The following is a 14,385-nucleotide window of genomic DNA, read 5'->3' as shown; positions in this document are numbered from 1 at the left end:
AGCTGATACAACAAGACAAGCTATGTGGTAAGGATTACTTTGTTGAAAAGGGCTTCAAATTGGACTTGGTAAAGATCCATTGCTGTCATGACCGTGCCAATCTGAGAATACCATATGTCATATACAAACTGGAACCAAACAATCTGGACATTCAATCTGTTTCACCAACCTGTGACGCACAACTTGTCATCACCACCTGCAGCTTACAGCCTGACAGGGTCAGTCTGTACAACAAGCTTGAGAAACAAATTGGAACGTCATCTGTTGTATAGCCTTTTGGAAAGGTATAAATAGGAGTTGCTTTGTATCTCTGATTTTGATCCTTTTTCTTCTTATCAAGAAAAAAAAACACAAATCAGTAACTTTAACCTTCTTCCAGCACCACTTGCTTACATAGTCATCACTCTCCCCTGTATCAACCACACTCTTTTAATAACGCGCTCTTTACCTAGTTTATATGACCATAGTTTATAAATACTTTTATATTTTGAAGATAGTCTGAACAATTCTTCCAGACTATCTCTAAGCCGTCCAACCACGTTCACAAGTCTACAGGTGATACTCAAACATCTGCAACCAAAGCTCTGTTGATTTGAATCAACCTACCTTGTAGTGTTTGACTCTGTATTCTGACTTGGTTTAATATCAGCTTCTAATCCAAGAAGTCTACTTAAACTACAACTCGTCTTGTCTCAACAAGAGGAACTATAACTCTTAACCTACTAGGGGCGGTATGTTGCAGCTAGTAATGGCAGGTAGATTACCTCAATTCATTCAATAGCACTGCTACTTGAACAACTTGAAGTAAACAAAAGAGAACTCGATCATTGGGGTTACTAGTTCTTTGTTGTCCTTCAAGCTGTATTATATATCTTACAATTGTAAACTAGCTTACGAAGTGTTACTCTACATAATTCATATACTATTGCTTGGCTTAATAATCACCTTAAATCCTGACACAGCTATATTACTAAGAATCCCTCAATAACATCATAGAGATGATGGTTGACAAGGGATTGGTGACCTGGTGATGAATAGTCGTTGATGGTGATTAGAAATCATTGATGGTGCTGAATAAGAGGTATAGTTATTCCGAGTATTTCTTACCTTGTTTATTCATATCCATCAATGTATCTTATCGACAGATGTGATCATTTGGTGAAGTCCGCGATGGTTGACAAGATGAATTGTTTCGAGGAAGTTGGTCAAAGCGTTGTTGAATACCGGTTATAACTTCTATTCTGTCATATGATAGATGCGTGGTGTCACGTGGTATGTCACGTGAGAGTCTTGTTATGAGTAGTTTCGGTGAATTAATAACATACATAAGAGTCTTCTAAGATAGTTGGTTAAATTAGATGATGTTGGTCAGGTCATAACAGTTTGGTCCAAATCTACATGGCGATGGATCACTGATTCCGACAATTATTACAAATCCTGTAAGTCATGAAAAGACAAAACACATAGCTATGCGGCTTCACTTTGTCAGAGAGAGAGTATATGACAACATCATCTCAATCTCACAAATACCATCAGAAAAGAGCTTGGCAGATCTGTTAACAAAATCTTTGACCCCAGATTCAGTAAAGACTTAGAGTTTTACATAGCATTGAAGTTAACTAGTCATAATCCAACTCAAACTTCTTTCATATTGAACTTCTATTATTCACGCTTCTAATAAATAATCTGACACTCAGGCCACCATAGAGCAAGACGATTTTTGGACGGCGCAAGTCCTAGGTGACGGGCGAGATCAGAAATGGATATCGGCGGTCGCCGTATCACCTCATTGTTTTGGTATCACGGCCAAATCCGAAACGACTCCTTACGATCGAGGACTTTACCAAACATATTTCGTCTATTTATATCTCACGGTGAGAACAGTCACACATTGTTCAAAGGAGTCTCACACATTTCAATGTACATTTACTTACCACATCGAGTGAGGTTACGCTTCTCGCAATGACATTGAAAGACGATCCTCAAGAATCTCTCGAGAAGACAGGCAGTCATAAGACGGATCCGGCTCCAAGCAAATTGAAAGATCTGTCCGATTCTGAGGTTCTGCAATTTCCCGGAATCACTCGAGAGCATTGGTGGTGAGCATTTTGAAAGTGATGACGAGCGGCCCTCTGAATGACTTTGGTCGTGTTTCAGGCAATTATGGCGGCCTCGCCACAGCCCACCACCTCCTAAAGCCACTCTCGAGGAAGCTGAAATCATACCTCTCGCATATGTCTCGACTCTGAGCAAGCTCACGTTTCAGGTACGTCAGATTGGGATAAATTTAGCTGATGATTAGTGGGTCACGCCCATCATGGTGAAAGGCTACCAGCGGCCGCTTCAGGCAACGGATCTTTGGAAGGTGAGCTCAAAAGGATATGAGAATACCGCTGAAATACTCAGATGGATCCTAGTCGCGAAGGTAAGGCACACTTCTGCCCGAGTGCGCTGACATGTAGCTTCCCCACTTTCAACACGCTTCCTTGAGGCTTTAGAAAAACGTCAAGCGAAAGCTCAACATTGGAACGACCAACTCAATACTGCTCGACCAAGAAGAAGCCTCAAGGCGAAATGGCGGATCAAAGCCATGTCAAATCGTGGATTACCGGAAGATCTATCTAACTATGGTCTTTTGGACACGTACCTTCATCGCTACCAAGCCCTGGAACTCGAATGGAGACAACGTACCGGACGGAAAACAGGTAGTATAACTTGGGCGTTAAATGACGTGATGACGGGGTTCTGGGCAGGAGGTATGTGCAGTTCAATATATAGTGCCAAAAATAAGGCTGAAAATTCATGCAGGACTTTTCAAGGTCGCAAGCGACACCTCACAACTCATGATACCACTCTTGATCAAAGCCCTCATCAACTTTAGCAAGGAAGGTGAGTCATTCCCATTAGGAACACAGCTTATGTCCAGTCTACGCTGCAAATCACTCCAATGAACCCCAACCGAATATCGGCCGTGGTATCGGCATGGCGATTGGACTGTTCCTACTGACCGTGATGCAGTCTGTCTGTCAACATCAGGTGAGTTGGCTCCTTTCATCTTCGAGTGTCGCTGATCGAAGTCAATAGTTTTTCTTCCGATCAATGGCGACCGGTGTTTTAGCCCGAGCAACCCTGATCTCAGCGGTATACCAAAAATCTATGTTGCTTAGTGTCGGTGGCCGAGCGAAACATCCCAACGGAAAGCTGCTGACATATCTTTCGAGCGATGTAAGTTGAGCCTCGTCCTTGTTAAGCTCACTGTCTTTACAGATATCGAGAATCGATTATTGCGCCCAATGTGAGTCCGTCTGAGCACTACGGTACTGATCGTGCTGATTTATTACTCTAGGGTTCCATGCGGTAGGTTCTTTGTGGCTCAATCATATCAATCTGTCTGTTGACCCGCTAGGTTAGATCTGGACGGCTCCTATACAGTTGACAATCACTCTTGGTACGTTTCTAAGCGATATTGGCCGGGCTGACAACAAATAGTCCTCTTGATTATCCAAATTGGACCTTCCGCTCTAGTAGGGTTCTCCCTGTTTGTTCTTCTAGCGCCTTTGCAGACCTGGTTCATGAAACTCAGTTTCAAGGTTAGAAAGAAATCGATGGTGCGTTAGGCTGAATACTGCATACAACCAGCTGACTTTTTCCCGTCAGAAATGGACCGATTCTCGATCAAGACTACTTAGGGAGCTTTTGTCATCCATGGAGGTGATTAAAGTTTTCACATATGAGATCCCTTTTCTCAAGCGTGAGTTGATTGGGTCAAGGCTCGCGCTGACTTTTGATAGGTCTCAAGCATTTTCGCCGAAAGGAAATGGTTGGGATTCGGAAAATCCTGGTAATTCGAGCTGCGAACCAGGCTTTAGCTTTCAGTGTCCCGGTAGGCCAAGCCAGCCCTCCTCCGTTCATTTTTGCTGACTTCTTTCAGGCTTTGGCGTCGGTGCTAGCATTTGTCACCTATGCTGCGACGCACGACAGTCTCGACCCGGTGAGTCCGCAAAGTGTTCCGGCCGGGCTGACTATCTCAGGCTTTGATTTTTACGTCACTCGCCTTCTTTAACCTTCTGCGACAACCGTTAATGTTCCTCCCACGAGCCCTTTCATCGTTGACGGACGCACAAAACGCTGTTGAGCGTCTGACAGAGGTGAGTCTCTTCTTGGTTGAAGCTTGTCTGACAATGGTAGGTTTTCGAGGCCGAAGTGAGAGACAAGAGCCATGTAATCGACATCAGCCTCAAACTCGCGGTAACGGTGTCGAATGCAACCTTCAGTTGGTCCTCCAAATCCAACGTAGAAAGTGAGCCAGGCTTCAAGATTGAAGATTTGAACCTCAATATCCCGCGCGGCACGATCGTTGGCATCGTAGGATCCGTGGGCTCGGGCAAGAGCAGTCTGCTCCAAGGGGTAAGTTTTGCGCTAAGTAGATGCTCTTGCTGACAGGTCACAGCTCATCGGTGAGATGTCCATCTTGACAGGATCGGTCACATTTGGTGGTCGTCTTGCATATTGCCAGCAGAATGCGTGGATACAAAACGCCACGGTCAGAGACAACATCCTCTTCGGACAAGTTTGGGACGAACCACGATACTGGAAAGCGGTGAAAGATGCGAATTTGGTACCCGACTTAGAGATCCTTGGAGACGGAGACCTGACAGAGGTCAGTCGTTTTGTCTCGGCTTCAGCGAATACAGCTAACAAAATGTGTCAGATCGGTGAAAAAGGTATGTGAATGGTAGTGTACTTTCCGCTGACTTCATCAGGTATCAATCTTTCAGGAGGTAAGTTAAATGGCTTGTTCAACCGGGAATCCTACTAAGGTCCCCGGTAGGTCAGAAGCAACGAGTCAACATCGCGAGAGCTTTGTACTATAACGCCGATATCGTGGTGAGTAGGAGATTGTGCGCAATCAATGCTGTCGTTGATGATGGTGCCAGCTATTCGACGACCCTCTGAGCGCAGTGGATGCCCACGTGGGCAAAGCGTTATTTGAGAACGCCATCATGCCTCTTGCATCCCAAGGCAAGACCGTGCTTCTGGTCACTCACGCTCTTCATTTCTTACCTGCAGTGGACCGCATATAGTGAGTGCCCTGCTGGATGGCGCCAGCTTACCACCCTTCGCAGCTTTTTATCAAATGGCTCAATCTCGGAACAAGGGACTTTCAGCGAGCTCTCCCAGTCGGGCGGAGCGGCCGCGAAGCTGTTCTCCGAGTTCGGCGGGCAAGAGAAGCAGAAGGTAGAAGTTCCCGATGAGCTTGAGGTCCAGGACTCACAGATTGACAAGCAAACTCAACTCTTAAGTAATAAGAGCATGGGCAAAGCTGTTGGTACAGGCAAACTCGAAGTGAGTTCCCGTTTTAATTGTTGCAGCTGCATGTAGATAATAACACGATACCAGGGTCGATTGATGGTCAGCGAGATTCGAAAAACAGGCTCAGTCGGTCGCAAAGGTATGTACGGCTGTGTGAGCAGGGCGAGCTGATGTGCTAGTTTACGCCGGATATTTGCATGCTGGCCGATCTCGGTACACCTTTCCGCTTACTGTTCTTTTTGCGACCATAATGTACGTCCTCATCGGAGTCGGCCCGAGCTGATGATTACCTACAGGCAAGGATCTCAAGTGATGGCCACGTAAGCGAGAGCTTGATCCGACCGGGAACACTATGGCTGATTACTTCAACGTAGCGTGTGGCTAACATGGTGGCAAGACTCTCATTTCAACCAGACTTGGAGCGTCTATCAAGGTGTCTACGCCGCTCTGGGCATTTCTCAAGCCATGTTCACCTTCGCCATGGGTGCTACATTGGGTGTCATGGCAAATCTTGCCTCTCAGAATTTACACTCGGCAGCGCTTGACAATGTCTTTTACAGTCCAAAGTCTGTATTTGACACTCAGCCGCTAGGGCGGATACTCGGTGTTTTTGGCAAAGATATCGATACAATCGATAATCAGCTACCTGATTCTCTTCGAATGATGGCCATGACTCTCGTAACGGTGAGCACTTACCCTTCTGTGTTTGACATGACTCTTTCCTGACATGATCGCCAGTTGATCGGATCTATCGCAATCATCACTGTGTTCTTACATTACTTTATCGCTGTGTGAGTAATGTGCTGCCGCTCGTTATCAGTGCTAATGAAGACAGGGATGTCTCAGCATATTCTTTGTCGGTGTTGGTTATTGGTAAGTCATATGTATATGAGTTCCGCTAACAGCCAGGTACTTTGCACTGTTCTACCGGACTTCATCTAGAGAAGTGAAGCGGCTAGACTCCATGTTGCGATCTCTGCTATATTCTCACTTCTCCGAATCGTGAGTCCTGCTTGCTAGAGACCAATACTCATACGACGTACAGATTGTCCGGTTTGGCGACCATCCGAGCATACGGAGAAACGGACCGATTTATCAAGGATAACGCATATTACATGGATTTGGAAAATCGCGCCTACCTGCTGAGTGCGACTAATCAAAGATGGCTGTCTATACGATTAGACTTTCTGGGCGCTTGTCTTGTCTTCGCTGTAGCTATTATGTCAGCGAAAGGCGGCGGTGGATTGACAGCATCACAGATTGCATTGTGTTTAACTTACCTGACGTCTATTACGCAGGTATTAGGAATGGTAAGCTCTTTACAGCCCTATTCTCAAGCTGATTCTTCCTTTTATAGGTGACACGACAATCTGCCGAAGTGGAGAACAACAGTAAGTTGGTCTGCAGCCTTATCGTTTCAACACTAAGGGATGTGTTCAGTGAACGCCGTGGAAAGAGTACTTTGGTACGCAGATGCAACGTCTTTGCCTCAGGAACCGGCACATGTCATCGCATCTACCCAGCCAACAGAGTCATGGCCGCAAGATGGTGCCATCGAGTTCAAGGACGTCGTGATGTCGTATCGTCCCGGGCTACCACCGGTGCTGAAGGGATTGTAAGTCTCTCTAACCCCAAGTACACTGGCTGAGTTGGTGCTCCAGGTCAATGGATGTGCGTGCTGGGGAGAAGATAGGTATCATCGGTCGAACTGGTGCTGGTAAAACCTCAATTACGGTTGCCTTGTTTAGGCTTGTTGAGTGAGTAGCGCTGGAATCACGAACCCTGCTGACAATCAGGTTGACATCCGGTCGTATCGCAATCGACGGTGAGGACATATCAAAACTGGGTTTAAACGCCTTGAGATCGCGAATTGCAATTATCCCTCAAGATCCCGTGTTGTTCAGCGGAACACTGCGAACAAATCTTGACCCATTCGATCTCCATCAGGATGCCACTCTGTATGATGCATTGACACGATCTTGTGTGATCACGAGTCAAGGTGAGAATGACAATAAGCGGCTGACCCTAGATTCCGTAATCGAAGAAGAGGGTCAGAACCTTAGTAAGTTCCCATATGTGGTCGCTCGCCTCATCGCTAATTCGTTAATAGGTGTGGGCGAGCGCTCTTTGATCAGTCTAGCTCGTGCTCTCGTGAAAAACGTGAGTACATTTGGAACATTTCACGAGTTATAACAGGCTAATTCCTCGCAGTCCAAGATTGTCGTCTTAGGTATGTTTGTGATTATAGGTAATCGTCTCCTTGCTGACACTGCGGCTAGACGAAGCGACGGCTGCCGTTGGTGAGTGGTATGGATCCCACTTGAGCGATCGAAGTCTTGCTGATGTCCTTGTAGACCTTGAGACCGATTCCCGAATCCAGCAGACGATCCACCGAGAGTTCAGAGGGAAGACTCTTTTGTGTATAGCTCATCGTCTGCGTACTATCATTTCTTGGGACAGGATTTTGGTGATGAATGCTGGAGAGATTGAAGTGAGTCACTCACACATGTGAGCATGACTGATAAGTTGCAGGAATTCGACACCCCATTGAATTTATTCGACACCGAAGGCTTGTTTAGGAGCATGTGCGACAAATCAAACATTACTAGAGGAGACATTGTTCGTGCTCGGCAAGCGGAACTGCAGGACGCCACTTGATTACCGAACATCGTTCCGTATGCATCACTTTTGTATAAAGATATCTAAGCATCATCAGGGATTTGCACCGGGCTTTGACCGAGATAGCCATTGGCAGCGCTGATAACGGCTTTGAGACCGGACGCTGTGATATCAGCGTCAACGCCGACACCCCAGAATCCACCTTTGGTCTTGTCCTTGGCATCGACATTTGGTGGAATCAATTCCACATATGTGGCAGCCTTGACATCAGATCCAGCTCCGACGGCATGTTCAGTGTACTCTCGGATAGAAAGGGTGATACCAAGATCACCTTGAAGAGCGTCAAGAAACGAGGAGAGAGGACCGTTCCCTTCTCCAGAAATTTCCCGGAGGCTGCCGTCAATGAGGACCTTGGCAGTAAGTCGTTTTGAAGCGGACGGAAGATTCGCGTCCAGACTTCGGTCAGGGCTCGCCTCAACAACAGCGCCAGCGAGGGAAGCCACGCGGCTGTGTGTACGAGATCTGTCCGGGCTGAGATCAGGTGTACCGACAGCCGAAGGAGCCGCGGACCGAATGTCCACGGTAACGAAAGATTTGAGGACTAATCGACCATCGTAGACAGATCCACCAAGGTGATAGGTTTGACGGAAAGCGGTAGTAATGTCTTTCGAAGTCATTTCTTTACCCGTAGTCTCTGACCTGTCTTGGACGACTTTGTAGAAAGCAATTTGCATTCTACGAGGAAGATCGAGGGCAAGGGCGGATTTGACGATGTACGCGATTCTGAGAGACAAATCAGCCTCATCCTCGATACTGATATCCAACTCACCCTCCTTTTCCGGATTGCGAGTTCACCCGGATGACCGCCTCGTATGTACAGCCGACATCGGCAGGATCGATAGGGAGATAAGGCATGCTCCATATCTTGTCGCCCTTCTTTTCTCGTTGGATTTGCGCCTCGAAACCCTTCTTGATGGCATCTTGATGACTTCCAGAGAAAGCCGTGAAAACAAGCTCTCCAGCGTAAGGATGTCGGGGGTGCACCGGAAGACCTGTGCATTCAGTCACAGTGTCGATAACCGAAAACATGTCGGAAAAGTCGAGATTAGGAGGGATACCCTGGGAATAGCAGTTGAGGCCAAGAGTAACAAGATCGACGTTACCGGTACGTTCACCGTTACCAAGGACTGTACCCTCGATTCGGTCCGCACCAGCAAGGATACCAAGCTCAGCGGCAGCGACAGCGCAACCTAGATGTCAGCGGGGCTCTCACAACGAAATTACTCACCTCTATCATTGTGCGTATGAAGACTGATAATACATTTTTCTCTCTCCGAGATGGAATTGCAGAATATCTCAACCTAAATCGGATCAGCTTCATTCACTTCGGCCTAGACTTACTTGATCGGCAAAGCAATTTGGAGTTGCGACTTCGACAGTAGCTGGTAAGTTCTGTATCAAGCCCGAACGGTAAGTGCGCGTGTCGTCTATTTCCATTCGTACGCACAAAGATTATCCTTTCTTCTTTGCGACCGTCTGCCCAGACACTCTTTTCTCCAGCGAGCCACGTCTTCTTTACCGCTTCGCACACCTCTACAGCGTATGGTGTCTCAGTCTGAGAGAAGGTCTCAGGGGAATATTCGAACCGGAAACTTGTGCCATGCTGATTCATTAAATGAGCTGTGGTTGCAGGGCCCGAGCAGACTGTACTCACAGAAGCAGCATATTGTTCGGCAAGTTCCCGCACAATACGAGTATGGTCTGAAGCGAGTCTGACGGAAGTTTCAGCAGAGGTCGTGATGACGAAGACTCACTTAACAGTCTCGTCCCGATCGTTGTTAAACACCACCTCTCTGAATAGACAAGACGTAGCATTGTACATATGAATGATTACATGTTTGAGACCAGCAACGGCTTCGAAAGTTCGCTTAATGAGATCGGCTCGAGCTGGAGTGAGGACCTGCACACAAGTTCAGTAAAATCGTCTGTTGCAGCCAATCATAACTCACTTGAATCCAGACGTCATCGGGGACTTCTCCGTTATTTTGCAGATCTCGACAAAATTGAAAGTCCGTGTCGGACGCGGCTGGGTAGGACACTTCGATCTCCTTGAATCCCAGTTGGACCAGATGTCTAAAGAAACGTGTCTTTTGTTGATTTGTCATTGCTACGCAATCAGCCAGGGTCCCTCTGAAAAATCACTCACGGTTGGCAAGACTTTGATTTCCATCTCTTAAATCCGTACTGAGCCAGATAGGAGCTGTTTTATTGACTTTGTCTGGCCAAGTACGGTTTGGGAATGGGACCGGCTTAAAGGGTAGATACCTTTGCGAAGGTTCGGCTCTATGACATCCTGTCAATGAACAAGCCCATGGAGGCGATTAGGGGTGAGCTTAAGCAATGCACTCACAGCATTGGCATATTGCTCGATTTTTATGTATGCAAATCCGGACTGATAGGATATGGTCTAGCGGTTTCAAGATGGTCTTGTTTCTGGTTATGCTATTTATGTGATGCTGAAATATGAATTACGGGTTAGACTGATAAGTTATGGGATATATGGAAGGACGTTGGAACAGTCTATAAGGTGAATACGGGTTACTCGAGTAATTATTATTTTACACTGCACGAGTCATACATTACCGAGCTATCGTATCACGTGACATGGATCATTACTCCTTGTTCGTTACATATGGGAGATTGATTTCAACCTGAATGCATCAATTATGTCATGTACAAAAGCAGAACAAGGTATTACAATCATGCATCGGTGACTAATGGATAAATCAGCATCTACACGTCTCGCACAGTCATGCTTGAAGAGACTCACCACAACCGTGAGAAGCATCAGTAACCAATTTGGCGTATTTGAGTAAAGTACCCTTGGTCACCTTGAGTGGTGGTGCGGTCCATGCTGCCTTTCGTTTGGCCATTTCCTCGTCGGAAACGTTGACCATCAAAGTGTTGGCAACGGCATCAATGTCAATTATATCACCATCTTGTACAAGAGCGATGGGTCCTCCTTCTTGAGCTTCTGGGACAACGTGACCAACAACGAAACCATGAGACCCTCCGCTGAATCGTCCATCAGTAAGACAGGCAACATCGTAACCAAGACCGGCACCCATGATCAAACTGGTAGGCTTTAACATCTCGGGCATACCTATCAAAGAGATGTCAGCAGGTTCGCGGTTGCACATTCCACGGTCTACTCACCAGGACCACCCTTAGGACCGAGATATCTTAAAACTACAACGGTCTTCTCTCCCTTCTTGATCGAGCCAGACTCAACGGCTTTGACGAAGTCCTCTTCGACATCGAAAGCTCGGCATTTACCCGTAAATCTGAGACCCTCTTTTCCTGTGATCTTGGAAACGGCACCTCCGGGCGCGAGATTTCCTCTCAAAATTCGAAGATGTCCAGTTGATTTGATTGGATCGTCGATAGGTCTCAAGATCTTCTGACCCTCCCATTTGCTACCGTGCTTCTCGACCCATCGATCACAGTTCTCTCCGAGGGTCTTGCCGGTGACTGTTAAACCTTCGCCTGTCATGTATCCGTGTTTTATGAGGAAGTGGATGACGCCTGTGCGATGGTCAATACGCCGAACGTCTCGATACTTGACAAGACTCACTTGGGATTCCACCAATAGTGTGTATATCCTCCATCACATACTTTCCACTAGGTTTGAGATCAGCAAGGAGAGGGGTTCGGTCGGATACAGCTTGGAAATCGTCGATCGTAAGTTTGATTCCGACAGAGTGAGCGATGGCAATGAGATGAAGGACGACGTTCGTGGAACCTCCAAGAGCCATCGTGAGGACCTAAATTGTCAGCAGAGCTCAGGTTCAACGGGACTCACCATAGCGTTCTCGAAAGCCTCCCTAGTCATAATCTGCTTAGGTACGATGTTCTTCTCCAACAAATTGCGCATGACTCCACCAATTGAATCACACTCCGCCAATTTTTCGGGGTATACGGCAGGGAAGGAAGATGAACCTGGAACGGTCATACCGAGAGCTTCGGCACAAGATGCGATAGTATTGGCAGTGTACATCTGCAACTGTCAGCAAACGCTTCGACGATGAGTCCACTCACTCCTCCACAGGCACCCGAACCTGGACAAGCATTTCTAACAGTGTCGTATCTAGTCTTCTCCGCAGCTTCGGTTTGACCTTCTTGAAGATATCGACCGTAACTTTGGAAAGCTGAGACAATATCCAGTACTTCTCCGCCGCAGTTTCCAGGTTTTATTGTACCACCATAGACCATCAGCCCAGGTCTGTTCAGACGACCAAGGGCAATCAAGGTTCCGGGCATGTTTTTATCACATCCCGGTATAACAACGGAGCCATCCAACCAGTGTCCTCCGCAAACACTTTCAACAGAATCGGCGATCAAATCACGGGATTGTAAGGAGTAGGACACTAGGCGTCAGCCTTGTTACTTGATTGTTGAACTTACTTCCTGATGTTCCCATACTAATACCGTCAGAAACAGCGGGGGTACCGAATTGGTAACCGATCAAACCAGCTTCACCTAAAGACTTTTTAACCCTTTGTCCTAAAGCTAAGATATGTCCGTTACAGGGATTACCCTCATACCTATTACAGTCTTAGTTGTCAGCTCTTGAGCCGACTGCGGAAGCACGGTACGCAGTGGCTTGACAATACCTCCTCTCTGCCAATCCGAATCGGAAGACCGGATTCTTCCTGCGATATAAACGAAACGCGTTCTCACCAGACACTGGCAACTCCCACCATAGCTTTTTTCAAATCATCATCATTGTTAACGCCATCGGTAGCATATAACATTGCCTACGCGTAAAAAAATGAGCTATGTCCAATTCGGGCAGCAACACGAGAAAGCCTTTGGACTCACTTGAGAAGCACCTTGCGATTTTGGCTCGGTGATCGTTTTCGAGTACCTGTTGATGGCCTCGGACGCGGGACGAGCAGCCGAAGAGTGGACCGCTCTCGCAACGCGAGCTACGGGGGTAGATATGAGACGCCTCGATAGCATTTTTGTACGTTTGTTGGGTGTTTAGTGCTGAAAAAGTGTCAGTGAAAAAGCTGATATAGGGTTAAGTTGATTGGTGGTATTTATTTTCAGACTCGACTTTTCAAAAGTAATCGGATCTCTTAACCCGAGCGGACATCTCCACTTGACTATGATAATTACGTAACTTTTTCCCCCTGACCATATAGACAGATATCTTACCTCATAATGTTATATTGCTTGCTCATTAAATACCCTTCCCTCTCTTCTGCTTCGTCCACATCTGACACTTTGTTCGGTTCCTTCCGAGCTATCTGTATAACTGACCAATCATTATACATTGTGTTGACTCAGTTGTAATATTACCGACTGGCTGCTAGAACAATGGTCTGGAGAACAACGCTTGTGACTATGTCCACCTGCTTCTTGCTCGGTAGGCGACTATCTCTCTCTCTCCTCGGTTAGCCCCAGCTGATATGCCATCTCCAGGGACCACTTTCACGCATTGGATAGCGGATCACAACGTTTTATGGCGATCACCAATCACTCCGGAAGCCTTGGTGACGTCCATCAAATACTATTCTTATTTGAGCAACGCACCGCATGGAATGGGATGGGTGTATATAGCGGTAGGGTTAGTGGCTCTAGCGAGTGCCGGTGGGAGAGCAGTCAAAGGCTACAAAGGTCAAGGAGGAGAAGTGTTGTTTGACGGAGGCGCAATTGGTGAGTGAAAACATGGCACAAAGAAGCTAACCCACGTAGTCCTTTGGGCCGCCATCGCCTACACCCAAATAGTTGATGTCTATCCTAGTGAGTTCAGCTACAAGGATCACATCCCGGAGACTTCTGACAGGACCGCGTATCAGCTATCAAATCGATACCGACGTCTTTACCTAACTCCATATCGAAAGACAAGTCGTACCCAGAATTAGTCACTGCTGTACGGGATCTAGCTACGAATAACATCATGACTGCTGTCATGTTGACTGGTATCATGCTGCTACAAGTAAGTAATGAGCATCTCCGTTGTCTCTGTGTCCTGTTCGTGATTCACGTCCTTGATTTACTTGGAACACTGGATGCTCTCTTGCGACCCGCATCGCTTTCCAACGTTTCGATGCGAATTCTTGAGCTCACCATTCCTCGACAGGCCGGTCGATACTATTCGAAGCGTGCAGACGAAAACGATCTACCTCCTTCTGTGGACGTCTCGGCTGCTTCAACTCCCGGAAGAGTGCCTTCTCCCGAAAGCGATCCGGCACCACCGATCAAGCGTTCAGGTACCCCATTTCGTGAATTAACAGAAGAAGAAGCAACCGAACTCAAGGGATAATCGATGCGCTTAAGAGAAATTTTTGGCAGTGAAACCACTTCAACTTGGACTCATGTAGTTTTTATTGGACCGGGTGTGATGATCCGTATCGTATATTGACAACCAGTAAGGGCAATATGCAT

At 46.9% G+C, this 14,385-nt stretch overlaps 5 protein-coding genes across 5 annotated transcripts; 3 read left to right on the top strand and 2 right to left on the bottom strand.

Annotated features, from left to right (window-relative positions):
* Positions 1 to 1,962: 1,962 nt before the first annotated feature.
* On the top strand, positions 1,963 to 6,190 carry I206_102857 (uncharacterized protein; the record flags this gene model as incomplete). The annotated part of the gene is made up of 26 exons (XM_070202641.1): positions 1,963 to 2,099; positions 2,158 to 2,266; positions 2,407 to 2,425; positions 2,499 to 2,756; positions 2,809 to 2,889; positions 3,019 to 3,036; positions 3,085 to 3,109; positions 3,168 to 3,225; positions 3,268 to 3,295; positions 3,347 to 3,406; positions 3,490 to 3,608; positions 3,658 to 3,751; positions 3,870 to 3,883; positions 3,932 to 3,991; positions 4,189 to 4,407; positions 4,451 to 4,706; positions 4,764 to 4,781; positions 4,832 to 4,887; positions 4,938 to 5,083; positions 5,127 to 5,346; positions 5,401 to 5,443; positions 5,493 to 5,565; positions 5,610 to 5,633; positions 5,688 to 5,997; positions 6,052 to 6,104; positions 6,160 to 6,190. 26 exons carry the CDS (start codon positions 1,963 to 1,965, stop codon positions 6,188 to 6,190), a joined length of 2,529 nt encoding a protein of 842 aa, XP_070058742.1.
* Positions 6,191 to 6,277: 87 nt separating this feature from the next.
* On the top strand, positions 6,278 to 7,971 carry I206_102856 (uncharacterized protein; the record flags this gene model as incomplete). The annotated part of the gene is made up of 11 exons (XM_070202640.1): positions 6,278 to 6,315; positions 6,359 to 6,623; positions 6,671 to 6,704; positions 6,754 to 6,928; positions 6,975 to 7,070; positions 7,218 to 7,375; positions 7,424 to 7,473; positions 7,525 to 7,543; positions 7,593 to 7,613; positions 7,668 to 7,804; positions 7,960 to 7,971. 11 exons carry the CDS (start codon positions 6,278 to 6,280, stop codon positions 7,969 to 7,971), a joined length of 1,005 nt encoding a protein of 334 aa, XP_070058741.1.
* A 44-nt stretch (positions 7,972 to 8,015) lies between these two features.
* Positions 8,016 to 10,353, bottom strand: I206_102855 (2-isopropylmalate synthase; the record flags this gene model as incomplete). Its single annotated transcript, XM_070202639.1, has 9 exons — positions 8,016 to 8,715; positions 8,762 to 9,182; positions 9,318 to 9,384; positions 9,440 to 9,595; positions 9,647 to 9,704; positions 9,747 to 9,892; positions 9,942 to 10,018; positions 10,139 to 10,275; positions 10,343 to 10,353. 9 exons carry the CDS (start codon positions 10,351 to 10,353, stop codon positions 8,016 to 8,018), a joined length of 1,773 nt encoding a protein of 590 aa, XP_070058740.1.
* Positions 10,354 to 10,692: 339 nt separating this feature from the next.
* I206_102854 (dihydroxy-acid dehydratase) lies at positions 10,693 to 12,954 on the bottom strand (the record flags this gene model as incomplete). Its single annotated transcript, XM_070202638.1, has 8 exons — positions 10,693 to 10,706; positions 10,763 to 11,095; positions 11,149 to 11,517; positions 11,567 to 11,756; positions 12,031 to 12,299; positions 12,397 to 12,536; positions 12,673 to 12,749; positions 12,814 to 12,954. 8 exons carry the CDS (start codon positions 12,952 to 12,954, stop codon positions 10,693 to 10,695), a joined length of 1,533 nt encoding a protein of 510 aa, XP_070058739.1.
* Positions 12,955 to 13,314: 360 nt separating this feature from the next.
* Positions 13,315 to 14,263, top strand: I206_102853 (uncharacterized protein; the record flags this gene model as incomplete). The annotated part of the gene is made up of 5 exons (XM_070202637.1): positions 13,315 to 13,363; positions 13,420 to 13,653; positions 13,726 to 13,740; positions 13,797 to 13,936; positions 14,081 to 14,263. 5 exons carry the CDS (start codon positions 13,315 to 13,317, stop codon positions 14,261 to 14,263), a joined length of 621 nt encoding a protein of 206 aa, XP_070058738.1.
* Positions 14,264 to 14,385: the final 122 nt, after the last annotated feature.

Source organism: Kwoniella pini, chromosome 3 (genome assembly GCF_000512605.2).
Source record: "Kwoniella pini CBS 10737 chromosome 3, complete sequence".
NCBI lineage: Eukaryota > Fungi > Basidiomycota > Tremellomycetes > Tremellales > Cryptococcaceae > Kwoniella > Kwoniella pini.
The sequence above is the reverse complement of the archived record's forward strand: the minus strand, read 5'-3'. Positions and strand labels throughout refer to the sequence as shown.